This window comes from Corvus hawaiiensis, chromosome 12 (assembly GCF_020740725.1).
Source record: "Corvus hawaiiensis isolate bCorHaw1 chromosome 12, bCorHaw1.pri.cur, whole genome shotgun sequence".
In the NCBI taxonomy this organism is placed as follows: Eukaryota; Metazoa; Chordata; class Aves; order Passeriformes; family Corvidae; genus Corvus; species Corvus hawaiiensis.
Genome location: NC_063224.1, coordinates 15276225 through 15302500, shown reverse-complemented (window position 1 = coordinate 15302500; position 26276 = coordinate 15276225). Strand labels below are relative to the sequence as shown.

General features: G+C 41.2%; 1 protein-coding gene across 12 annotated transcripts in view; it reads right to left on the bottom strand.

The window, feature by feature from the left end:
* ZNF536 (zinc finger protein 536) overlaps window positions 1-26276 on the bottom strand; it is a 344571-nt gene that overhangs the window by 99558 nt on the left and 218737 nt on the right. For 10 of the 12 annotated variants that reach the window (XM_048316550.1, XM_048316551.1, XM_048316547.1 and 7 more), the window contains one exon: window positions 18053-19633. In XM_048316550.1, coding sequence (XP_048172507.1) covers window positions 18053-19633 — 1581 coding nt within the window. Of the gene's footprint in view, window positions 1-11461; window positions 14266-18052; window positions 19634-26276 lie in introns of those variants that run through there. The other 2 variants (XM_048316557.1, XM_048316559.1) reach the window with 2 other exon arrangements.

The following is a 26276-nucleotide window of genomic DNA, read 5'->3' as shown; positions in this document are numbered from 1 at the left end:
TCTCTGTCAAACTGATTTACTGAGATATAAATGGGTGAGGGGAGGGGGGGCAGCAGACAGCAGGGTAAGGAGAACTGCATGCTCTCTCCCTGCTTTCTCACACAGCACACACTCCCAGGTTTGGCGTGGGGGAAGTGGATGTGTCCTCCTGTCGCATTTGTGCTGCCCACGCCCAGCCTGACCTGGGGTTTTTAACATTGGCTTTTTCTGAAAACACTCCATGAGTCCATACAAGGATGGACCACCCACACAGCATTAGAACACACAGAAGATGCTGGTCAACCTTTTTCATGCTGCTTCCTCTGTCCAAAACCTTACATCTGGAGGTAAGCTGCAACCCCAAGCAGAGGAGCAATGACAGAGGTGCAGCAGAACCCAGGCAGTGCTGGCTGGGTGTCCCAAAAACTACAGCAGCACAAAAGCCACAGGCCCAAGGACCACAACCATAGCAACTGCCTCCCATAGCCACTTCTCTCTGATGAACACCTGACCCGCAGGAAGTTTCTTGCACAGCCTTCCTACATCCCTGTGCATCCACACAAGATCATCCACAGCCTTGGTCCAAGGCTGCTGAAACAAAACCACTCAAGCTCCAGCACAACCACCACAGATACTCCAGGCCCATCTGCCATAGGAAGTACATGAGAGAAAAATCACTCAGGCACATTGAGAATTGTTTACGTTAAACAATGAAAAGGAGAGAAGACTGTGAGAACAAACGTGCTGTAGCTTACACTGAGTCATGCATCAGCCCTGCAGAGTGGTGAGCAAGCGGGTCCTTCCCCGGCACCACGAGCCCATGTGAGGCAGACAGATGCTCTATTGCAGCTGCAGAGCCAAGTTGCCCACGCAAAAAGCAAGTTCCCAGTAGAAGCAGGAATGCTTGACTGACTGGTGGCTGAAGACACAGCATTTGCCAATGAGAAAGACAAACCAAACATTATTGACAGCAGAGGGTTGGACGGGAAACATCTGAAATTCACCACATCAAGGCTGCATGGCACTAATATTACCCACTGCAAAGCCCAGACAGGGGCTGCATGAGGCTCCTGGCCCTACACCTCAACCACACTTGGAAAGGAAAAGATTTCAGCAAGGTCTTACTGTGGTTCCAGGGTGCTTCTTGCTCTCCTGCACGAGAGTGCTGCAGTAAAGAACTGCATGCACCCTGTTTAACCAAGCGAGAGCAGCTGGACCCAGTGCCCAGCTGCTCCACCGGTGCTTCTTTAGCCTCCCACCCTTCATGCCAGGCAGCCTTACCCAAACAGACTTTTACATGGGGCATTTTCCTGATTTCCATCTTATTTCTGGGGAAGATGCAGGGATAATTACTTTTCCATGTATTTTATATTAGTTTGTGATTCTACTCCCAAGGAGGGCAGGGAGTACTGAAGCCTGTTGGTATGTTATGAAAGGGAAGAGGGGGAAAGCAATCTAAAATACACATTCTGTTAAATAAGGATGCAAAATGGGTCTCTAACTGCTGTATGGGTCAGTTCCTGTTGAGTGTCTCTTCCATTGGCAGTGATGGCTGACTATCCCAGGCTGCAATATTAACATAAGTTTCTTTAAGAAAATACATAGCATTTGCAGTAAAATATAGAGAATATGCCATAGTGTTTTAGATTATTAAGCTAAATAGCCATGTAAAATGAGTATAGCATATTGGCACTGATCCCTGCTGTACTGAGGCTCCTTTGTGAAATTAGTTAATTAGTTTCCAACTGCCCCCCCCCCCCCCCCATCCAAAACTTTGCTTGAATAAATTTGTGGTTAGCACAAGTATGAAGAATTCTGCTTTTCTTGGCTAATTTTTTCTCTCTTCCCCCCTTTTCAAAGGAAACTTCCCCCATCTATTGGGATAGCAGTGTTCGTCTTGGATAAAGATGACTGGCTGAAGAAGTAACATCAGCAAAAATTTATTTTGTGTAGCAAAACAGCTGCCCATATTTTCTGAGAAAGTAACTGTCCATCACAGCTTAAGGTGAACCAACAGATTCTGCAGACTGTTATAAACTTGTTAATTCTTTAATAAATTAGCCACAAAAAAAGTGTTAATTAACTAGTAAAAATGTTTAGGGATTCTGTGAGAAAAAAAATCATAACGATTGAAAAAGTGTATGCTTAGCGATATGTAAAAGAATTCAGGTTTTTAACTCAATTTCTGAGACTTTTACAACAAAGTACAGAGAAAGACAGATGAAATTATGTTCTGACTACATGCACTGAATAAGCCCAAAGGGAACCTCTGTATATAGTTATCAGTGGCACTGAAATCTGCTTAGGAAAGCAACAAGTCTTTTGTTCTGTTGACAACAGTTATTACAATTAATTCATTTTGTGATTGGTATTTGCACTGAGTGACAAGGTGTTATTTTACCTCAGTAAAAGTTAAAATGGTAATACCTACATGCGAAATAACACTGAGTTTGCTATCACTCACTCAAGAAAAGAAAAGACTGTTCAGAAATGCCTGCTCAGCCACCACTCCTGCAAACCTGAAGTGTTAGCATCAGTCGTCTCCTGCTCTTATTTCTCCAGATTTGTTTTTTTGGTCTTTTCTAAAAGTTCATTTGGGAGGAAAAAAAAAAAGAATGAAAAAAAAAAATTGCCTACTTTTTGCTGAGAGACAGAAGAAAGCATCAGCAAACAGAGCAAGGGGTCTCCAAAGGCTCAGCTGCACCTGGGGTTGAGATCCCGGCTGTAGGTGCGGGCTGCCTGCCCGGGGTGTAATTGCCGAGGGACACGACGTGCCCCGGGCGCAGTCCCCCAGCCGGGCTGCAGCCGCAGCTGGCCCAGCCGGGGCTGGTTCTTGGGGCAGGCGGGCGGAGAGCATCCCCCTTACGGCAGAGGGACAAGCCCAGCCGTGGGCAGGGTGCTCGCCATGCCGTGGCCTGGGAGCCACAAGAAGGGGCGTCCTTCATCCGCCGCCTGCTGAGCTCTGTGCCGGTGGGATGCTCTGTGAGCCCCGCCACAACGCCGGGCTTGCTGCGGTCCCGTTCCTGCCGGGACACAGGAGGCGTCAAGCCCCACGGGCAAGAGGAAGGTGTCTGTCGCCGGAGACAGGGCCAGGTGCCAGGTAGATGCTGGTGCTGCGGGAGCCAGGGAGCTCAAGGCTACAGGCACGAGTCACAGGGCTCCCGAAGCTGCTGAGCCCTGCCCGTCCCGTGTGCCACAAGCAGGGACCTGTGCGGGGGCTGAGGGGCAGCTGCAGGGCAGCCCCGAGCCCCACGGCAAGCGCCAACCTGAGGCAGCGCAGCCACACCTGGGTCCGGCCCCTCTCTGGAACACCTGTGCACATCAGCACAGGGAGGGGGCCCCTGGCTGCTTGGCAGACCCTCAGCTGCCCGTTCTTAGCGCGAGAAAGACAAAGCAAGGAGCGAGAAGCATCAGATGACATAAATTTTACTTTTTGCAGCAGGACCCAGCAAACCAAGGAAACTTTGCAGCACTAGCAAATGGCAAATAATTCATTAGCTATGGATATTTCAGCACGTCTCTACTTTTATTATAAGTTAGCCTCTCTAAACCATTGACTTAACAGAGAATCATTATAAATCCCCATTTTGAATTTTTTTATTAGCAGTATTTATCACCTTCTCAAAATCAATCCTATATTTTTAAATTAAAACAAATGACTACTTGTACTGCAATCAATATGAGTACATTTCCCTTTTTTAAAAGGAGAAAAAATGGAATACAAAGAAATGTCCTCCTTTGGCTGCATCAATCCAATTTCAATATAATTCAATATTTAATAAATATAATCCTCCATGTCTGTGCAGGGAAACATCATAAAAAATGCAAAAGGTTTCTTGGTCTCCAATAACTTGTATGAAACAAAGTGTTTCCTTATTCCTTCCATAAATACTGCAGTCATATGCCACTATATTTTGTTCTTCCTGCTTATGAGAAAGAGTTTGCTCTGATTATGTATAAGAAAGGTGGTTTACATATTTCATGATTAAAAATCCAAAATGCTACCTACCATCTCCAGAAAAATTATCATCTTCATCTCTTTGTATCTCTTTGACTTGTAGTTTTTGAAAGGGCAAAAAAGAAAAACCTTATATAATACCTAATTTGTACATCTGTGGTTTCCCTCTGACTTGCATAGGCACCATATGTTTTTAATTATCGTAATAGCCTTAAAGAACCTGTTCAGTGGGAAACACATATGATCCTTTTATTAGTGGTTTGCAATTTAAACAGTTTTAACAGAAAAGGTCTGGCTATGAGGGACTGAGAAGCACAAAGGTCTAAAAACCCTGTTATTGACCTCTGAAAGCAGGAGTTCAGATCCCACCCACCGAGGTGGGACCTGGCTCTCTCGCCTCTGACAGAGGTAATCAGTCGCATGTGAAACGGCTCTTCTGGACCTTAAAAGACATGATCTCCAATCTCAAACGACTTGATGTTTCAGTCAACAACTGACGCAGTGAAACCAAGCTCTATAAACACTGTCATGCACCCACTCTGCACCTTCTCCTGCCTGGTGAACGCTCGCACAGCGATGGTGCTGTAGGAAAAGCCCTGCGAACTCCAAAAGCCCAGAATTTCAGCAATTCTCATTAGTCATTGCCCTTTCAAATTCCCAGTTTTGTCCTTTATGCAAACGCAAGACTGGTGAGCACGCCAATACCCCAGTCATTCGGAGGTAGGAATTAAATTTAACAAGTTCAATTCACTCCTGATTCTGGACATCTAAACACATAATCATCCTGATAATGTTATTAATTATCATTCAAGTGACAACCTTTGACACTGGCATGGTCCCACAACCTCCCTACTCCAACAACTCAAACAGAAAATCATTGGCATGAAAACCCACAGTCTTATGAACAGAAATTGCAAATAAGCAGGCACTGAACGTACAACGGCGAGTGAGCAAAATCCCCCTTTTCAGAGAGAAAGCAGAGGCTTACACAATAGCTCAGTCACTTGACCCAAAATGAAATCCTGCACAACTTCAGCCCAAAACAGATAATTTTCACCCCAAACAGAGGTCCGTGGGGAGAAGAGGGTGGGGAAGGGAGTCCAGCTAAAATTACACTGAGGCTGGAAGTTGTTACAGCTCCATCTCAGGAGATGGATGGTGTCCTCATTAGAATGAAGCTTTATTTAGACGGACAGACGGAATCCTTATTAGAATATTAGGCTGAAAAGTTTAAATGTCAGGAAATACAAAATTAGGATTCTGCAAATAAATGCTGACTTGGAGAAAAAAAACTTAGAGCTCCCTGTACAGATCCCACTGGAGATACTTATGAAAAATGCAATCACTCAGGAATTGCAATCTCCCGTGCCAATCTAACCCTTCAAGGGTATTCTTGGAAAACTCCATTTCACAAAATTCAGAGGAGATCCCTTTTATTGGGCCAAATGGTTTCCACTCATGATATGATGCTATCAGCTCCATCCCCGGATGCACATTGAGCCCAGAGGGAAGGGAGGACTCAGGAGCTGCCACCTCCCACCACCCATTTCAGGGAAAACACAACCAAAGGAGAACATACTGATGTTGGAAACCCATTTCCAGCTGCACAGACCCCAAAAACTGTGAATCAGCCATTCTTTGCCCTTCCCTGCCTCATTCCCCATTCCCAGGTCCTCTGCTTTCTCCAGGGAAACTCAGGTATTTTGCAATGATGGAAAGACAGCTTAATTATCTTGCATACAAAGGAGATGGTCATAGTTTTCCATTTTACCTGCAAGCTAATGGATCTTGGGATACCAGACGTGGATGCTCAAAATCCCCTCTGGAGCCCTTCTGGTGATTTGTCGTCTCTTGGTTGCCTTTGGTGCACATGGATCTCTGCCGAGGTAATATGTGAGCTATTGCACACTAAAAGCAGATTTTTGAGAGAGGAAGCTCAGGCACACACACACATACACCCACCCCCGCCCAGGCACCCTCCACCCCCTCATCCTGCACCTGGCTCCAATGTGCAGGGCCCTGAGGAGGGATCTTCTCATGTCCCAGGCTTCCGTGGGCCAGGCAGCAAAGGCAGGGCAGGGTTTGCTCCTGAGAGAGCAGAGCTCTGCATGGCGTGGTCCTTGTCCCTCATTCCAGGGTCATGGAAAAGGGCTGTGGGTGCTGCTGTCCCTCACGCTTTGCTGGGACAGACCCAGACAGCTGGGGAGATGGACATGCTGATGGAGCAGCCATCTCCACAGGCCTCATCTGAGCTCCCTATTCCTCTTGTATGCAGCAATTCATGGCAGAGGGTCACCCACCTGCACATCGTAGGCCTGTCCCCTTTGCCAGGCTCTAGGCCTCCACACTGAACTTTCTACTTGGGCCATTTTCAGCTGGAAAATGTAAAAAAAAATATTAAATCTTGCATTTGATCTTCTAAATAAATAAAGACTTTTCTCTTTAGGACTTTGGGACTTTTGTTTCCAATACGAATCCAGCAAAAATTTAGCTTGCCTTTCCCACAGCCTCACCCATAGATCATCAGGATGAAGTTTTCTGGTGGAACAGAAGTGCTCAGTGTTTAGCTTGCAGCATGGGGAGGGTGGCAGGGAACACCATGGCTGCAGTCGCACAGCCAGAGGATGATCACTGAGCAGGCCTGCCTGGCTTCCACACAGACAGGTCTGTGTACCTCCCACACCACCTTCTAAGCAAGTGACTCTGACAGTCCCCAGCAAAGGAGGGAGCATGGACATATCCCACCAGGATGTATTTTCTAGCCTTTGGAAAGACACAGAGGATCCATCCCTCCCTCCATCCATCTGTTGAATAGATGTTTGTCACTACCAAGTACAGTCAGCCCAGGGACCCCTCATGCTGTAAGTCTCAAGCAAAGTGCTTCCACGTTGTCCTCCCACACATGTACAAACACAGTTCTACCTTAAGAGAAATCCCAGCTCTGGGCCTGAGAAAACTCTTTTTTTCTCTTTAAGGATCCTCCTTTCACAGTAAGGATCCTCCAAATTTCCAAAAAGTGGATAACAACAATACCACTGTGATCCCATCTGCACACAGCAATGGCACTGTAATGCATAGAGCATAAACCACCAAATTCCCACAGACAGCATCTGTCTTACTACAAACAATGGACCATTATCTTGTAAATAATTCTGATTAAGCTGCAGCATTTTCCCCAAACAAACAGTAGGGGAGCAGAGGGTGAGGATTTTTCTAGTGGGAGTGCCGGTTTTCTCCTTCCCCAGCACTGACACTCAGTTTTTTATTCAACTGATTGGCCCCCTCCCCTCCCCACTCTGTCCCCCACGGCTTGGTTTTCATCTTCTGACCTTATCCTGCTGCCAATCATTTTGGCAACTAAAGAGGGAGCCGTCATGTTAATGGGATTCCCACCTCTATCCTTTGGGAAAGCTTTTCTGGTTTGTTTTCTTCTTTTTCACCCCAATGTACAGTTATATAACAATTAGTGAATACACCCAGATGCCCTCCTGTTATTAAATGGTTCTCATGTCAGGGAATGGGAACCTCAGCCACACCACTGGGTGCATGTTGGTGCTGACCAGGGTTTGGGGACGTCTGGTTGTGCTGGTGATGCGTCTCGGTGCGTTTGGCATCTGGATGAACGTGGCATGGCAGCAAACTTTGCTGGGCAAAAGCTGTCACCCTCTTCAAACTCCCAGCAGGGAGAGCAGAGCCCTCAGCTGCCGGCAGTGGGGAGCAGGGCAGGGGCTCTGCAGCCCCCAGGAGCAGCACACTGCCCTCCTCTACACTCCAGCTGTCAGGCTGAGCCAGCAACAGGTTTACCAGCATAATTTGAAAGGATTTAAAAGAAACCCAAGTGCACAGACTGGAACAGGGTTAGGTGTGCAAAGGGAAAAGTAAAACGAGACACAATCAGGGCTAAGGTGGCCTTTTTCTTAGGTTATCAAATTGATCTATGTAACAGCTGTGAATTGAGGAGAGCCCCAAAGAAATACTGAATTTCATCTTTAACCTGTTCATCTCAATGCACAAACCTTTTCTTATATGTCTCTTTTGATAAATGTCCCATTTCTATATGGCTGAAGTGTTGGTTTTCCTTCCCTGCATCCTCTTAATTTGCCTTGTTATTCATGTGAGCATTTTGGGGTCAAACACACTTCCTGGCTTGAATGAAAAAAAAAAAAAAATATATATATATATATATATATATAGAATAAAGCAGCAAGGACTAACCTAGGATGGGGACATTGAATAACAGGCAAGAAAAATTTTAACTTCAAAGTTGCAAACTGAAGTCACTGACATTCAATAAAAAAACACACAAGAGCCAATTCAGTCACCAGACTGGGATCTGCCGAGCACCATGGGGACCAGTCACACTGGCCCTGAACAGGAGGGACAAACTGTGGCAGACAGTGTGGCAGGACCCTGGTCCTGACAAGGAGCTGCTGACACAGGCACGGCAGTGGACTGGGGAGGGAGCAGCCCAGGAAAAAACACTGCTGACCCATCACCTGCCGTGGCTGGTGGCACATGGGGCTGGGGCTGGCTTGATGTGGTAGTGGCCAAAACCCAGCAGCTCAGCCCAGCTGGCACCCAAAAGAGCACCGATGTAAAAATCCATGGATTTGGTGAAAAGACACTACAGTCAAAGCATGCCAAAGCTGTTGCAGAGAGCCCTGAGCACCATTGCTGTGCAGGGGCAGGAGCTAAGAGAGGTTATGGCGATGGGTTTTGCTGGCTGCTCAGGAAGTCAGGCCCACCCACACTGCTGGGACACCGCAGCCACGCACACACCCAACCCATATTTGCAATATGTGTTTATTTTCATCAGTACATTTTTATAGCTTACTGTAGTTATGTCAGAGAAGGAAGCATTTGTGCACTGAGGACTTATATAATGTTCTTCATCTTCAAAGTGCTTTACAAACATTAATTAATTCATTTATCCTCACAGCACTCCTACCAGGGAGATAAGTACTATTATTTTCCATTTCATAATGTAGAATCCAAAGCAGAAAACTTATTTCTTTCCATGGTCAGTGAGTGAATCGCAGGTAGACCTGCAGGAGAAGTGAGGATTGCCAGCTTCTGAATTGGATCCCCCTCTCCCCAAATCTTTTTTAAAAGACTCGTGTTCTGACAGAGTCATGCCACATATCGGGATATGCCTTGGGTCTTTCCTTCAGTAAGAGATAATTAAGGAACAATTCAGTCTCTGATCCCCAGCATGGCATGCTATTCTCTACCCCACTGTTGCTCTGCAGCTGAACAATGGCTGTTCTATGCAGGGAACAGCGCTACAGACGCCCCGGATCAGAGGAGATCGGCTTAAAGGGACTGGCTGGCCTTCGTCTCGCTCCGCGGACAATGGGGCGGGCAAGGCAGCTTGGGTGCAAATGCCTGATGTGGGGCTGCCTCCAGGGACACCTGTTTGTAAATGGCACTGCTCTGGGCAGGAGTCCCTCTTAGCTGAAGTCACTCACACCCAGCATACCTATCTAGAAATTTCATGTAGTAGGAAAATTGCTGTGGTTTCCAGTATTTGATCTCAATCCTAAGTGTAATCCTTTTACATTCACGTGGGAGGGATGCAGAATGCTCCTGGTTCACCTCTGTGGCACTGCTGTAAATAAACTTCTTTCCTGTCTGCTCCTCACCAGTAAATGTGCGGCTGCTTCAAATGGCAATAACAGTTACTTTGAGCTGGAGAGGCTTGATTTCAAGGCAGCTCAAAAACCAAAATTGTGACTGGGCCTTCAAAGGAAGTGTTCAGATCCAAGAACTTAAAGCAAAATTGGGGATGACAAACTGGGGAAAAAAAACCACCCTAATTTTATAATTTCTGAGAAAGACAAGTTTCGCCTGTTACAATCCTTGTTAGTGAATACCTTGGTCACTCTTTTTTTTCCCCACTTTATGTTTTGACAGTAATAAAACTGCATAAAGTCCCAACTTTTTAGGTAGTTTCCAAGCTCAAAAAAGATGCACTCATTAGCAAAGTATGCCATGGCATATTGCAGAAGACATGACCATGTCCTGCTGGGGAAAGGCGCATACCTAGATGTTGTTTCAGAACAATCAGAACAATTGTTTAGTGATAAATGTTTTTTGCACATGACTCATCAACCCTTGAAAACAGGATTCCTTATATAATACAAGTGCTGACACAGCCTTCACTTGAGTGGTGTGACTGCAGCTGTATAATTACAACTTTAGATTTGATGTTATGGACCTTAGGTTATGCCATTCAGACAAATGCTCCATTGTATTACAGAGATATTTTTTCCTTAGTCATATTGCCCACAGGACAATAAGGACTATATTCACAGCTCACTGCATAGAAGTTTAGACAGGGAACAGCCAGCGGTATTACACAAAATGAGATTATACCCGATGGGGGTTAAATGGAATCATAAATGCCACTTTTTCTTGTCTTCTTTTTTTTCTGTGCTCCTAGTTGATACTTTTTTGGAAGTGCTCTCCAAATAAAAGGAAGAACAATCTCACACTGAGTCTGGATAAATGTTACAGTTGTCTCACAAATGCTGTATTATTTCTAGCCCTTCCAAAATAATATAATTGTCCTACTGCTGAACCACAGATTTTTCTCAGTATGACACAGAACACTAAAATGTCAGGTCCTGACTCATGGTGTTTTGGTGGAATAAATAAAAAGTACCAATATGCTATTTAGAAGGGAGAACATTAATGAAGACGTGACACTGGGAGCCCCAGACATGTTTTCCTTTAGCTCCCACTGCATGCTCAGCAGTGCTCCGGACAACGGGCCACCTGTCATGGACCCCATCCTGGAAACACTTACCATGGATCTGAGTGGTGCTACTGGCACTGGCAAGGCTGGCTGCTTGTTCTCCTACACTTGCTTTACCTCAGGAGAATCCTACATGGGCCTGGGGAGGGAGGCTATTGTCAGGATGCTCATCACACATTCTTCCCATGGGAAACCAGAATGAGCATTCAGGGCTATATGAGGGATTGGAGCTGTGACTTCAGTAAGGCTGGGCAAGGTTACCCAAGAAAGATCACTCTGTATGCTCCTGGTATTTCTCCACTGGGATAGGCCTTGCACACCCATTGCTCACTAAGGCTGCCTTTCCAGCTGCAGCACTAGAACCCCGTATTTGACTCACCCTGGCCAAGCACCCAGGCACAAATATTCACACACTTAATCCACCCACACTTCTCATTTTCAACCCTGAGGCATCCACAAAAATTTCTTCTGGATTTTACTGGTGACGGAGGAGAAACTGGTCCCACATTCCCAAGGTATAGAGGAAACAAGTCTAATGCCCCCCCCTTATATACCTGCCTAACAGTACATGGCACCATTCTAATGCCTTAAAAGATGGGATTTTTAATAAATATCATTTACAAGGCCAACAAGCATCTTTGCAGAGTTTGCCTCTCAAAGCATCAAACAACTGTGGATTGCATGAGTGGTTTTTGGTCTACCAAAAGGTACAACAGTTTCTCAGAGAGTTTTCTTGAATTAATTAACAAAATGACTCAAAACTGCACTAATGGTTAACAGCTTTTTTTTTTATTAGCAACACTGAGATAAGTTATTGAAGCATTTTAGTATTGTTTTACATTCCATTCAGAAGTGACCTAACTTGTAACTCCATATACATTTAAAGATATAGTTTGACACTTATTCAGAAAGCAACAATTATTAAAACTTACATACCTTCATTACCAGGAAACCTTAATATATTTTCTAATTACTTCCAACAATACTCTATTCCAAAGCACATGATAACCCACTAGAAGTTTACACATTTCACTTCAATCACAGGTTTTAAATTGTGGATGTCAGAGTTCTGTTCATTGAATTTTACTGTCTTTCTTGGTTAATATTGGAAAACCTGGCACAATATATTAAGCTAGAAATATTGCTCAAAGAATATGAAAAAAGATAACTACAGTATTTTTTCCTGCTAAAGCATTACAAAATACAGGACCATTAAAAACTCAAATAGAAATGACAATAAATAACCTTAAAAATGTTAAGAGAATTTTCACTCATACTAAAGTCCATTCCCTAAGCTTGCCAAACACATAAATAACAGAACATATTCAGGACCTCTATTTTTGTACTATTATGATGGTTTGTTATATATTGTGGATGTATTGTGTATACATATATTAATGCTTACACTTAAGGTATATATTTTTTTCTTTGCTGAAACAATTAATAAGCCTCAGGTAATTATTTATCCCTGACACTACAGGCATCTAGATAGGTGGGAGCAAACCTCAGAATTTCCAGGTATGCAATACTGTGCATAACAAGATCATCTCTGCATAAAGATATCCTAAGTTCCTTAGATTACAAAGATGAATTTGGTTATTTATTCCTGAAAGCCTGTAACATAAAATTATAATTGCTGTCAAATTAATTGTTTAAAATTGGCCTCTTAATAGGTATTAATCGTACACTTAGTTTTGACTTACAAGAATGTCTAGATTGCTCATGTTTATGAGTAGTTATAGGAAATACTATACCTCAGACACAGGAATGTATATTCCTGAACCAAAACACAAACCAGAGCATTGTCTCACTTTGGAAAGACCTGGAAACATCTCTATGCCTCTGCCTAATCCTAAATTATAATTTAAATTTGACCTGGATATGACAAAAACAATAAGAATATACTGTTTGGGAGATGAAACTTAGAGCAAAAATCACACAGCTCTAAGCTTACATCATTATTTTGTCTCTGCAAAGAAAAGAAAAGCCTTTCTGTGCTAGGGATTTGCCTTGCTGCGGCTGGCCACTGATGTCTGAAATCAAGGCACATACCAAGGCCTCCTTTTGCAAACACAATCCCCCTTTCAGATGTGGTGTTAGGAGGGACTGAATGCCTCCAGTCTCTCTGGGAATAGGAGGTACTCAGCACTTAGCTGTATCAGATATTTTAGGGGTTAATTTCCAGAAACATAAATGGAATGGGAATGTCACACCACAGTATGAAAAATGGTAACTAAAAGTTTTCAACAGTAAACAAAATGGTGATACCGAAATTATCACCTGACCGATTTCTGATACAACAAAATACAATCAAATTAAATTACATGAAAATAGCAATGAAATTTAAAGTCAAACAAACACAGGACCTGATTCTGCAATCCTTAGTCATATAAGTAGTGCTACTCATCGAGAATGAGGGATGCAAGGCTGGGCCCTTAGCTTCTGCTTAGGAAGTCAATGTTGATTCAGGCAGTATCTCTTCTAGCCAAAAATATGCAGCAAAAGGAAAGTAACATAAACAAGGCTAAATGTCAACAGTGTTTGCAGACTTACAGACACCATCCATTTGTTTGTACTGAAATGACTAGCGAACCATTTGGCAAATACAATGCTATTCACAGACCAGCCCTTTTATCCAGTAACACAAACTTCACTGGATCACTGGCATTCCCAGTTAATTAAAAAAAGGAAGCAAGCCATATGAGTTTGGTTTGATATTGCCATGCAAATGGCACTGTGACATCCAGAAGTGTGTCTGAAACCCAGGCAGGGGCCGAGGTGCTGATCTCCTGTTCAGCAGAACAGTTTATACTCTAAAAGCTGGCCTTGGACCTCCTAACTGAAACTAACAAACCTCTTCAAAAGCACAATAATGGGGTAAAGAAAAGTCTGCTGTAAAACTTCCATATCATTTCATTCTGCCTTGAAGGAAAAGAATATTCTGGTTAGTCCTCCAACTACAGATCAGGACAAAGCGTTCCTTAAGTGCATTACACGATACTTTAAATGGGCAGTACTACAATTTGCTGCAGTAGGATGACCTTCCATTGCCTTGCAGCTGTCCTAGGGCTTGGATATATCAGGCCTTTTGCTTCTTAATATGGATTTTGTAATTTTAAAGCTCTGCAATAAGGATTCAGGTGAAGCCATCACAAATAATTAAAAATCTTTTTCCGTGTTTCATGTGTTGGTGGTAGTTCTGACGGGGTTAGCATTATGATTTTTTTGGTTTTGACACCTGTGGCAATAAGCAATTTACAATAACTAAATTCACTATTTAAACATTGGGGTAGAGCACTATAATTACATGACAATAAAGCTGTAATAATCTGCCACAATTGATCTTCCCCTTGCCCAGCCCTCTTGTCTGCGCTGCAGTTCCACATTTGGAAGGTATTTCAGAAAGTTACAATGCTGAACATTTTAATAATTCTGTCCAATGCTGAAAGCTTTCTGCTGCAAAGGAAACTGAAAGTGCTCAGCCCTTTGCAGAACTCCAAAGCTGCTCCCATGCATCAGAGGGGCCCTGCCCTGTTTTCATACAGTGGATGAAGTGATAATGGGGTGGAGCCTGTGCAGGAGAAAACAGCACTAATTGCAGTGGAAAGCAAGCATGAATGGAAGCAAATTAGATTTAGAGACAACATGGAACTAATACTTTTGGACATCATTAAGTGTGGATTCAATAGCACTAACCCATTAAGCAGCCAGTTAACGCCCAGGACCATCTCTGGCCAACAGTTCTGCAGCCCATCAGCTCTCTTTTGAAAGCCTAAGTACTTCCCAAGTAGCAAATGCAAGTAGGGAAATTTTACCATCTTGGTCACAAAGCAGAGAAATTAAAAGCGGAAGAGAGAGAGAAGGGATAGAGTCTTGTCATAAAGGGTCTTGTGCACAAATCACAAGTAAATTAATGCATCGGAACAGAAGGTAGAACATTATTGTGATACAACTACAGGTATATGGGAAGACAAGCAGAAAAAGAGAAGAGCACAAATCGAAAGGAAAACAGATCTTTCAAAACTCAAATACAAAATAGATCTAGAATCTCCAAGCTTAACTTGTCAAATCAGCAAGGGCTGTGAAAGCAGAGTACACAGATGCTCAAGACAGCTACCAAGCCATGAAGCCATCACCTTGGGTCTCCCCTCCCCACTGGGCTACTTGCTGCCAAGCAGCAAGGAAAGGCCTATCATCTTCTTAGGAAATGAGTGCCAGCAAAGATTAACAAGATCCGCTCCTGGGTAGAATCACCTGAGACTCCAAAACCAAGTACAGTTCAGATGTAACTGTAAAATTATCAGTGCTCTTTTTTCTTTCTGTTCATTCTGCTATATAAGGAGAAATATTACAAAAATTTGTGATTTTTCTCTCAGCAGCATTTTGACATGAAAATTTCTTTATTATGCAGTAATTATGGTTCTTTCCTAATTGTGTCTTTCATCCCTACAGCCTGAAGCACGATAGGAGCATAAATGAATTTTGTGTACATCATCAATCTCTCATTCTCCATTATAGGGAAACTGAGGACTGCTTCCACATGTGCAGTGACTTTCCAAAACAACAATGTGAGTTGGTGGCATTCTCCTCTAGAAACTAAACTTTTTTTTGTGCTAAGATTTTTGCTTAAAACCTGACCTACTATCTTAGGGTAAAATCTGCCATCTAAAAGTGATCCACATGGATCACTGAATAACCCAGCTTGTTTTTTAGGCAGCCAGAAATTCAACTCAATTAGCATGCCAGCAAAAGATGCAATCTCATCTTACTGAAGCTGAAATATTTTATTTCAATTTTATTTCCTCTGTATTCTGACTACAGAAAGAGCACTATGCCTTGCTCTCTGAGTGTGCAAGGACTGTTATCCAATGCATCAATGTTTTCTCTTGAGATGTCAACAACACACACATCACTGGCTGTAAAAAGGAACGCAAATGCACGGAGTCTCCCCAAACACAAAAGGAACATGAGAATCATGCCCTGAAATCGGATGCTGGAGGTGTGTCTCAAGTTTTCTGATCTCCCAGGCAGTAGGAGAGACAAAGGGAACCATGACTGGTCATGGGCTTCATGCAGGAGGAAAGGAAGGAAGGCTAATAAATGAACAGGGTGCTCCTGATTGCTAATCGGCAAGTGCAGAAACATCAGGTGGGATTCCCCACACTAACATGCACAGATGGAGTGTGATTTCACAGTATAAAATGTCACTGAGAAAATGAAAACTCCCCCAAAAACACTACTTTCAAGTGGGTGGTGTCCAAGCCAATCAAACAAAAAAAAAAAAAAGCTACTGACATGGGGATTGTTCATACTCATCCACTTTTGCTGTGAGATATTGAGAAAAATGAAATAATGTATTTAAATAGTCAACCTTTATACTTCTGCAAACACCAGTAGAATGACAGAAAAGAATTTTAAAAAGCTATTTTTGGAGGGGGGGGACGGAAGGACTCCCACTGCATTTTCGATTAAAAAATGGCTTAAAAAGTAGAACAGAGAAGCTTCTGTTGTTTCTTTTTTTCCTTCATACTTCAAGTCAAATCCATTATCACTGGGCAGAGCTTGTGAAAGGGATATGGTCTTTAAAATCATATAAACTCAAGCTATCACAAAATGTCTGTTGAACTGATTGGAAGATGAAACAAAAAACTAATGGAAATAACATGACCTCATTTCAATAATAATATTACAGGTTTTTTCTGTTGTTGTTTTAAAAATCTTATGCCTGTGAAAAAGCATAAAGAAATTTTGCACAAAGCAACTAATCTTAGTTTTCCAATTTTTTTACTTTTGTTTAGACAGTAATTTCTCTTCTGTATTTTTTTTCTTTTTTGTTAATTGATTGTAGTCCACAAATGGAATAAAAAATCCAAGTAGGATTTTACCTGCTTCAAATTAAATCACCTCTTTTCAATAATGCTGATTTTTAAGGATCTGAAATATTTCCAACTACCTAAATTGGTTCTTAGTGCACTGAGACACAGAAGTTTACAAGTAAGGCCACATGGATACTTGAGCAGATATTGGTTAAAGTAATGACAATATTGTGAAGTCACAATGCTCTAAGGATACAAGCGAGATAAACTTTGTGTGTAGAAATCAGACTTTTTTATCAGATCAACTACTACATGTGGAAAAGCAGAGAGGGGCCTAGAGAAGGGGTTATGGCTTTGAGCATCTACACTCCGCCAGTAAAGTCAAACAAAGCTCCCACCAACCTTAAGTTAACCAGAGGAACTACTGTTAAGTGCTTGCAGATTGAGGGTTTCGTTTTAAATTGTCAGGCTTTAAAACTGTTGATAATGTTTTCTCTTCTTTTTTTTTTAACTTGAATACATTTTATTATGCATGTTGAGCTCTGACAATGAGTTTTCTGATGAGTTTGAAGGTTAAGTGAAGTGAACATTACTGAAGTTTTTGTGTCCTTTGCTGACTCTGCTTTTTAAAGTGATACTGTTTTTCAAAGGATTTACGCTCTAAAATCTCTTTCAAACAAACACCGTGCTGACAAAATAGGAGATAAATTGAAAAAAAAATCCTCGATCTCATTTGTTCCAAATAGATTTAACTTAAATTTTTGTAAATATGAGGTGTGTGATATGAGGAAGTAAAACTGCGGTTTTGTAAATTAGAGACTGAAAAGGGTAAAAGGAGGTTTTGTTTGTTTGGTGTGCTATTATTTTAATTACCTGGAGGCATATTCTTAGTTAGGCAAATTGCAATTTACACAACTGTTGGTTAGAATAGTGAAAATGGTCAAGGGCAAGTACTGCATGTGTGCCATTGAACCAAACCAGAAAATTATAATTAAAAAAAAAAAAGAAAAAGAAGGAGGGAAAGAAAATAAAAGAAAGAAAAAATAAAGTCTGTTCAACACAGGTAGACGCATTCCATGCACTTGGCCTTTGATTTCATTAATCCAAAGAAAGAAAGGGGGAAAAAAAGAAAAAAGAGAGAAAGCAAGGTTCGCTTGGCAAAGAATCCAGTGTTTTTCTTGGGTTCTTGTATCAAAATACTGAAAAGTTTGCAAGTTACCATGTAAATTTTTTAAAACTTTTTCCTCCTTTGAGTATGCTAAAGCAGTAAGTATCCCCTTCCGATGCCACTAGCACAGATAGTCTATATTGCTGCTACTCTAGTTTAAAAAGCAAGTTCTTTCTAAAATCCTGTTTAAGTATGCATGCAGCACTGCTGATTTCAATGGAGTAGACCACATATAGGACTAGAATTTGGCCCACAGGTTTTAACATTTAAAAAAATGTATTACTAACAAACATGACTAATTATATTTAAAGAGCAGCTTCATGATTCTGCACAAGTGTTTTCTGAAATGGTCTAAAAGAAGGTCTAAAACTTACCACACAAGTCAGGTCTCTTGATACATCCACTAGTTGCTGTGCTACTTGCAAGTCCATTAAAGGCTGCTAAGCCATCAGAGCTGTAAGCTCTTAGGACTGACAACATGTTCATCTGCTTCTCCAGGACCTGCGGACCCTGAACTTGTTCGGGTTTCATCACTCCTTGTGCAGTTTCATGTGAGGAGAGAAGATTCTGACTGTGCCACTGCTTTTCTGAAGCTTGCGGCAGCGGTGATACAAGCCCTTGTGTGGGTTGTGAGGTGACTGCACTTTGTATATTGTCGCCTCCTTCACTGCTTTCTTTATTTATGGCAGACAACTGCTTATTCATAATATCTGGTTCTGTGTCAATGTCCTCATCTTCAATGTTTTCTTCCTTGGAAGATTCCATATCCTCAGATGAAGCTATGTCAGAAAGGTCATCAGTAGCACTTTTATTTACAGAGTCAGAGAGCAGAATATTTGGGTCATCTTCGGATTGTGTTTTTCTTTCGGATTCATTACTGGTGCAAGAATTTTGTGTTCCCGTGCCAATAACACCAGGATAAACACCGAACTGCTTATAGAAGTCTGTTGTAAAATTACAAAAAGTGGATTCCATGTGGCTCGGCCAGGCAGTGCTCTTTTGCTCTCCCAGGGTCTCTTTATTTTGTCCTTGGGTCATTTTCTCAGAAGCCGAGTCCAGCTGGCTCAGCATGTTTGAAACTCCTGCCTCCTTGCTGGACTGCACAGAAGAGGGGAGCAAGCTCACTTTGTTCACCGCGGCTGAAACTTCTCTAGACTGGTCTTTGTTGTTGCCTATGATGTTGTCTTTACGTTTAGCCTTGCCCAAGTGATTGGCCTGGAGGTGCAGAGCCATAAGTTCCATGGATGAAGTTGTAAAAGAACAAAATAAGCAACCATGCCAAGCAATGTTGTCTTGTACAGTGACAGAGGAACCTGGCAGAGAGGCTGCATCGGGCCTTACCGACAAGTCCAGAGGTTCGTATTGCGACTTTTCTGTTTTCCGCTGTGAGGACTTGCTATTTATCTTCTCCTCACCACCATCTGAGCCCAGAGCTTTTGCTGAAAGCAGATCTGAGAGAGCTTTGTCCTTCATTTCTTTTTCTTTCTTCAAAGAACTTAGGACAAAGCTGTCCATGAAAGCTTGCAAAGACCCTTGAAAGTTCACACCGTTCCCGACCATATTCTGGTAAGCACGGCCAAGTTCAGAGAAGTGTGTTCCTTTGGAAGATATGTCTGAACCCTTCATATTTTCTGCAGATCCTTCAGATGACATGCCAGCTGCTTGTCCTTGCTGATCTCCAGAAGACAACATTCCTGACGTCCACTGCTGTGAGACCATGCCACTTCGGAAGTCAATACCAGGAAGTCCCTTGAAGGCTCCTCGCAATATGTCCGGTCTAATAAACACAGAACTTTTACTTGGTGTCTCATCTTTGTGTTCTTGACTTGCACTCTGCCCAGAGAGTGGCCCTGCTCCGTTCTGTCGCTCCCGATGGTGTCGTTCCAAGTGGTATTTGAGGGATGCAGATTGAGTACCAGCATAGTCACAATGTGGACACTTGTAAGGCTTCTCACCTATAGGTGTGGACAAAGAACAAAATATAAAGAGAGTTAACTGTACTTTGGTGTACGGATGAGTGAAGAAACTAAAAAATCAGCATTAGCTGCTTAAAAACAAGAAGATCTTGGTACTAATAATTCACTTTTAAAAAAGAAACGCCTTTAATCGAAGACTAATTCATAAACTGAGTATTTCTAAAATGGGTTTCTAGAATGTGGGGCTATTCAGGAATGACATGGTATCTACACACAATTAGCCATCCTTTTCTTAATCTAACATGTAGAAAACTGTTGTAGAATTAAAAGCTATGATTATGAAAATGAAGCATAACAATTTCAACCACAGTAATCATTAAAAGTACAAGTTTAAAAAAAAGGGAGACAAAGAATGTAACAAATGGATGGTTGCAATATTTTGTGTATACAATTGCTCTAAAATTTGTTTAAATTATACACATGGAAACCATTTTTAAACCTAAAAATTTTATGGCACTGTTACGCAAGACTGAAATGAATGATTTAAGTCTTGCTCTGCAGTAAATCATGGATATAATTAGCAAATGGCATACTGCACAAGTAATTTATCATTATTTGGAGGGCACCATTCCAGAAGGATTCAAAGATCTGCAGACCTACTGCATTGTTTCTAAATAAAGAACTATAAATACAGATTCTATAAAATATTAATATCATTACACTACATTATGATTGCAGCATATAAGAACATATAGTTAAAATAAAAAGTAGTCAGTAAAAAAGAAATCGAGTAATAAGAAGTACAAAATATATTCCGTTTCTGTATTTGAAATTAGTATTATCTACTGGATTTTGCAGTCCTTTAATTTTGTACTAATGACATTTCTAATGCTCGAGTAGTAAAATGTGTAATTTACCTCCCATAAGCACTTTTCTAGGTTTGGCTTGAATAGAGTTTTAAAACATATAAGATGATTTCCGTGAATTAAATAAATATTTGAAGCCCACACTAAACTTTTATTGTTCTTCCTATACTTTCAAATAGGCAGAAGATTTTATATATATAATAAATATTGACATATCCAAAAAGAATGTACATCTAAGCAAAAGTATACCTAAATTTTTGCAGAGCATTTTTAGCAATGCAGAATTTCTTTTAAAGGAAGAAATACCGAAATCCTCACTAAAAGAGACAGAAATCTGAAAGATCTGCAAGCTGTCAATACTGGCAACTGTTTCTATGAGGGAGCTCGGCAAGAAAAAGAAACTGTTTTCTCTAGGTAGCTTTTTTTTTTCCTAAATGATAAAAAAGACAAAGGCAAGCCTCTCCAAATGGTATAATGGAAACATTTGTTTTGAAATCTTCCTCCACAGTAAAAATGCTGTATAATATTATGTAGTTCACCAAACCAGCTGGAAATTTATCCGTTTTCAAATAACCTCAAAATCTGCTAAAAACAAAACCGAAAGGCTTTCAAACTTCTGTTATTTAATGTACAGGCTCAATTGAAGGGCTGGTAAATACTTGGGAAGCGGCTGCTCTCAGTGATCGCAGGAATTTACTAATGAGATGCAAGCCCGGAACACTCCCATGGCCATGGAGCGCTGCACGAGAGCTCACTGACCATGAACAGGGGCTGGATACATGCTGCAGTCCAGCCAGGGCTGAAGTACCTTACAAGCAGTGGAAATTCTAAATCCATAATGTAATCCTAAAGCTAAACGGTGAGATATGAGAGCTTTATATCAAACCACATCAGTCGACCTTTTTAGAGGAGAAAAGCACAGAACCTCAAACAAGAGGTGCTCAGCAGAGGGAGATGTAGTAATTAGCATGGTTCATGCTTTAGGCCTCAGTCCACACAGCTTAACAGAAGAAATCAGATTTAAACATTTCAATGAAACTTCTGAGTCTTTCCCAATCACCTAATTAAGCTCTGGCACTTCACCGATGAGGAGCAGGGGCTGCGTTTAGTGGGAGTTGTGCAAAAAAAGCCAGTTCCTACTGAACCACGAACCTGAAATGGATCACACCTGTCTGGGCTTCTGTGGTCCCAGGTGGGCACCTGAGCACACACAACCCCATTGCAGGCCTTTGAGTGTAGGGACAAGGGGACAAAAGACAGTGGCTGTCTATTTGTTTGCATTTCTGCAGGGCTGTTTGGGAGTGTGCAAACTCTGACAGCTGTGCTGCCAGTCAGAATGGGGACAGACAGGAATGCTGGGTTTACAGCATCTGCACGCTGCAGTATTTTTTGAGCCACTTTCAGTTGTTCTGATACTTGTCCCACCAGTTACTGTCAGCAGTCACGAGTGGCCTCTACCATGACTTAAGTAGTTCAAGTGTTGCCTAAGACATAATGAGACTGGTGAAAAACAAGTGCCAGACTTTACAGGGTTAAATGTTCTCACTTTTGAATTTTCACTCCTCTTAATTGAAAAGCTCTTCCTCAGCATCCCCTATGCCTTTACGGAAATCTTTAACACAATTATATTGAGCACTTCCTTTTATTCTAATGATAGTTCAGTGTGTTTGCATTGCACATCAAGTGGCACCATCAAAAAGTGTGTCCCAGCATTTCAGGCACTGTGTCAACTGCTGGAGAACTATTGCAGGGAGAAGGAGAAATTTGCAATATAGGCTGTACTGATGTTGCTAAAAACATGCAGAAACTGCTTAAAGCAGTATCCATATGTAAAAATGGGTACAAGTAAGTTAAAAAATGCTAACTAGAGAAAATACTAGTTCTATTTTGTACTTCTAAAAGTACCTCCAGTCTAAAGCCCTGGGCACAACATACTCTTATTCTGAATTGCTAAGCCTTGAAGTCATTCCATTTTCTGCTCTAAGGCCTCTCCACGGAGTGAGCTTCCTTTCAGCAGAGATCTGCACACAGCTAGCCACCAGTGCCATAAGCATTGGACTGAAAGAAGACACTGACTGAGACAGTGTGATAAAAAGTTCAGATCTAACCCAGCCTTGGTGTGCTGCCTCTGTGGTGCTCCCACCCCTTGCATGGCTAGAAATGAGATCTAAAGCTGAAGGTCTGAAATTAAACTCAGTGTAGTAACACACTGTGCCACCTTTGCAACACAGGACTGGCCAAATAACATTGTTGAAAGAGAGCTATTCAAAACCTCACTCTTCTCTTCCAGATCCAAATACTGGCAGTGGTTAGTTTACTTCAAAGCAGTCTTAAATGCTGCTATTTCAAGGGCAGGCACTGGGAGAAGGGAGTAGGATGGAGTCAATCATCTTTGAATCTTTTTAATTTACTCTGTCAGTATTTCCTAAATTCAGTAATTGTGCAGTTATTTAGATGCTACTTCATCCATTCAAATTAATAACCAGCTACACCCTGTGTAAGACCCTGTACAAATGACAAAACAGAGTTATAAACTGCTGTGGGAAAAATCCCAGTTTCACCTCAAACCAAGCCAGTTTCAATGGAAAACCCAAAGGACACTAATTTTCAGGATTCTATCAGCGAATGCGGTAGTATATGTCCAAAGGACACTGCAGGGGACAAGGAGGTAGGCTATGATTCTTGTTAGAAGACAACCTGTTTGTGTCTCATACTTTGAGGAAAGGTTTCAGAGAATTCATGCCAGTGTAATGACTACCCTGGTATTATTGCCAAGAGCAGTGTCTGGATGAGTTATTTAACACTTAATATCAGTTCACATAAATTAACGTTGCCATGTAGGAGTGAGGGAACATGACTTTTTCAAAATAATTTTCTGCATTTCATATCCAGGAGTCATTTTTCATTGTTCACAAAGGCAATGGCCACCCTGATCTTGCTAATTCTCTGGCCCTGTTTGCATCCCTGCAAAATTTTTCACAATGGAGTAGGATGAGAGAACATTCCAGCATGTACAATTAAGGGAAACAAAAAATCTTATAGGAGTACCTTATCTGGGCAGCAAAATCACAGTTCTGCTCTACCTACTGCTCTGGTTTACAAGAGACAAGATATCTCAGGGGAACTATTTTATATCAGGATAAAGTAAAACAATAAAAATTCAATGCTGCTTGTAAAATCTGCACAAAAACTTGGTAGATAACTGAAAACAGACATGTTGCCCAGTAGAAACAGGTCTATTTGTATAGCAGGTTTATAAACAACCCAGCTGTATAACCTGTGCAGGAGATCCCCAGTCCTGCTCAGAACAAAATCTGACCCTACTGGTCAGGGGAACCATCTGCTACGGGCTGTGCAAGGAGACCACAGCCAGCTTATAACTAGATTTACAGATTTTAAGGCCAGAAGGGACAATTATGATCATCTAGTCTTATCTGTTCTACAACACAAGCCAAAGATCCTCACATGATAATTCTGGCATCAGAGCGTAACTACATTTTGAAACAAAACTTACTTGTTTTAGTTTAAAAAAGTTTTGTTTCAACAATAGCAGTGAATAAGACTCCAACACGTCCCTTGGTAAACTGTTTGACTGATTATGTATTTTCACTGATCAAAATGTGTGCCTTATTTCTAGCTTGAATTTTTCCAGTGCCTGTTTCCTACTACTGAACATTGCTACATTTTTCCCTGTTAGATTGAACAGATTTTTTTTAAATTAAAAAGTCTATTTCCTGAGGAAGGTATTTGCAGACAGCAAAATAGTCACTTCTTCACCTTCTCTCACCCTTGAGTGGAACATCCTTCCTAATTTTTCAGTGTCCTTTTAAATTATGGGTACCCACTAAAGCTTTGATGAAATTTCAACTTCAAAGCAATTATATACAGTCCAAAACTGTGTTTACATCTGTAGATTTAGCAATCAACTAACAGCTCGTATTCTGTTGCTTCCCTGCCACAGTCCCAGGCCCATTTCATCAGTACCTCTAGTATTTTTTCCTTTACATATTGCTGATTTAAAATTCATATTGTTGAAAAGAGCCCACTTGACTAAGTGACTAATCAGTGCCTCCCCATGATTTTTAGCATCTTACCATTTTTGTGCCATTGGTAAATTTTATCAACAGTGATTTTTATATAGTCTTCCAAATAATGATGAAATACCAAATAGTCAGAGCTGAAAGCACTGCTGTGGAACTGGCAGTTTATGTGCCATTTCATATCTGTATACTGATTTTGGGGGGATTTTTAGTGTGGTTGTTTTGTTGTTGTTGTTTGTTGTTGTTGTTGGCAGGACTGTCATATAGAACAAGCTACTTTTATGAGAAGAAACTTGATAAAACTTCCTTTCATAAAATAAAATTAAATTAACTATGCTACCAATTTTCAGTTAGTTAACAAATTCATTCCGCAATTTTACCCCAAATTTATGTCAGGGTAGTCCTAATTTCAAGGTCTTAATATTCTTTTTTTTGGGAAATACAAGAATAGCCAGAGCTTTTTTTACTACCATGAGTGCTCTGGATCTTGCTCTATGTTCCAAGATGGTTTTTGGGGTTTTTTTTCAATGAACTTTAACGACTTGGAGAGCTCTTCAGTCAGGGTTTTAAAGATTTTATCTTTAAGTTATCCAGTCTCATTCATTCTAAAAAATATTAAAATGCAGTGGGCTACAGCATAACAGCCTCATTACTTAATGGGAGCGCAATTGTATCATTGGAAAATGCTTATGAAAACCATCATGCTTCTTTCTGAGAACACAGCAGAAGAGTATTTAGTCTTCTATACCATGGTTGATAATTTCTTATCTGTTCTTGACCAGTATTAGCAAGATACCAATTGTTTGGCCTGCCAGATATACAGAATTTTACCCCATTTTCCATAACTCTCATAGCCATATACATATTTTTACTATTGCTTTTAGTTTCCCTTATCAAATTTCTGTACTTCTTAAAGATCTATTTAAACTTAGTGCTGTGAGCTTCTTTATTAATTTTTCATATTTAACATACAGCTTCTTAAAAATCTGCCCTGCACCCCTGCTCTGCACCCCACACTCCCTTTCCCCACTGAATGCTCCCCTTTAGCTTTTAAATAAGATTTCATGAGTTGTCCGTGGATTATGCCCTTCTGCTCCTCGTGGTGCTGTTCCCCACTACAGTGACAGCTGTGCACCAGGGCAAGAACCCCAACCCCAAACACTTGGCTGCCCCACTTGCAGCGGGGCTGTGACAGTCACTCAGGGACAATGTGAGTTGCAATTCAACCTCACACATTTCTTAACAAGCTACAGTTTGCCTTCATGCAAAGCAAATGAAATCAAACATCTTATAATTCCAGAGAATACGGCTTAATGAAAATATTGAAAACATTTTCCAGCATTTTTTATTTTACCATTGAAACAGTTATTGATAACCTATTTTATCCATTGTGCAGTAGATATTTTAGAAATGAATTGCTGTATGGTTTAATTAGTTCATTATTATGCCTATTCTTACACGGTAATTTCTTTTATCATTCTAATCATTCACTTCACACTTTTTAAACCAAATGGAATATCAAAGGTTCTGTAGGATTATTTTTGGATCCTGCACATGTTTCACCACACAATTAATCTGTTTGTCAGAAATACTAGTTAACTTTTTCTCTTTACTACTTTCCTTTACTAGTCATTTTTCTCTATTATATAAGATGAAACTACCCCTACCCTGTAATAGGACAGAATTTTGATGGTTCTGATTCATTTTATTAAAGATTTTTCAATTGTGCACTTGCCATCACTATAAAATATTTTAATTTTTATAAAGTTTTATAAT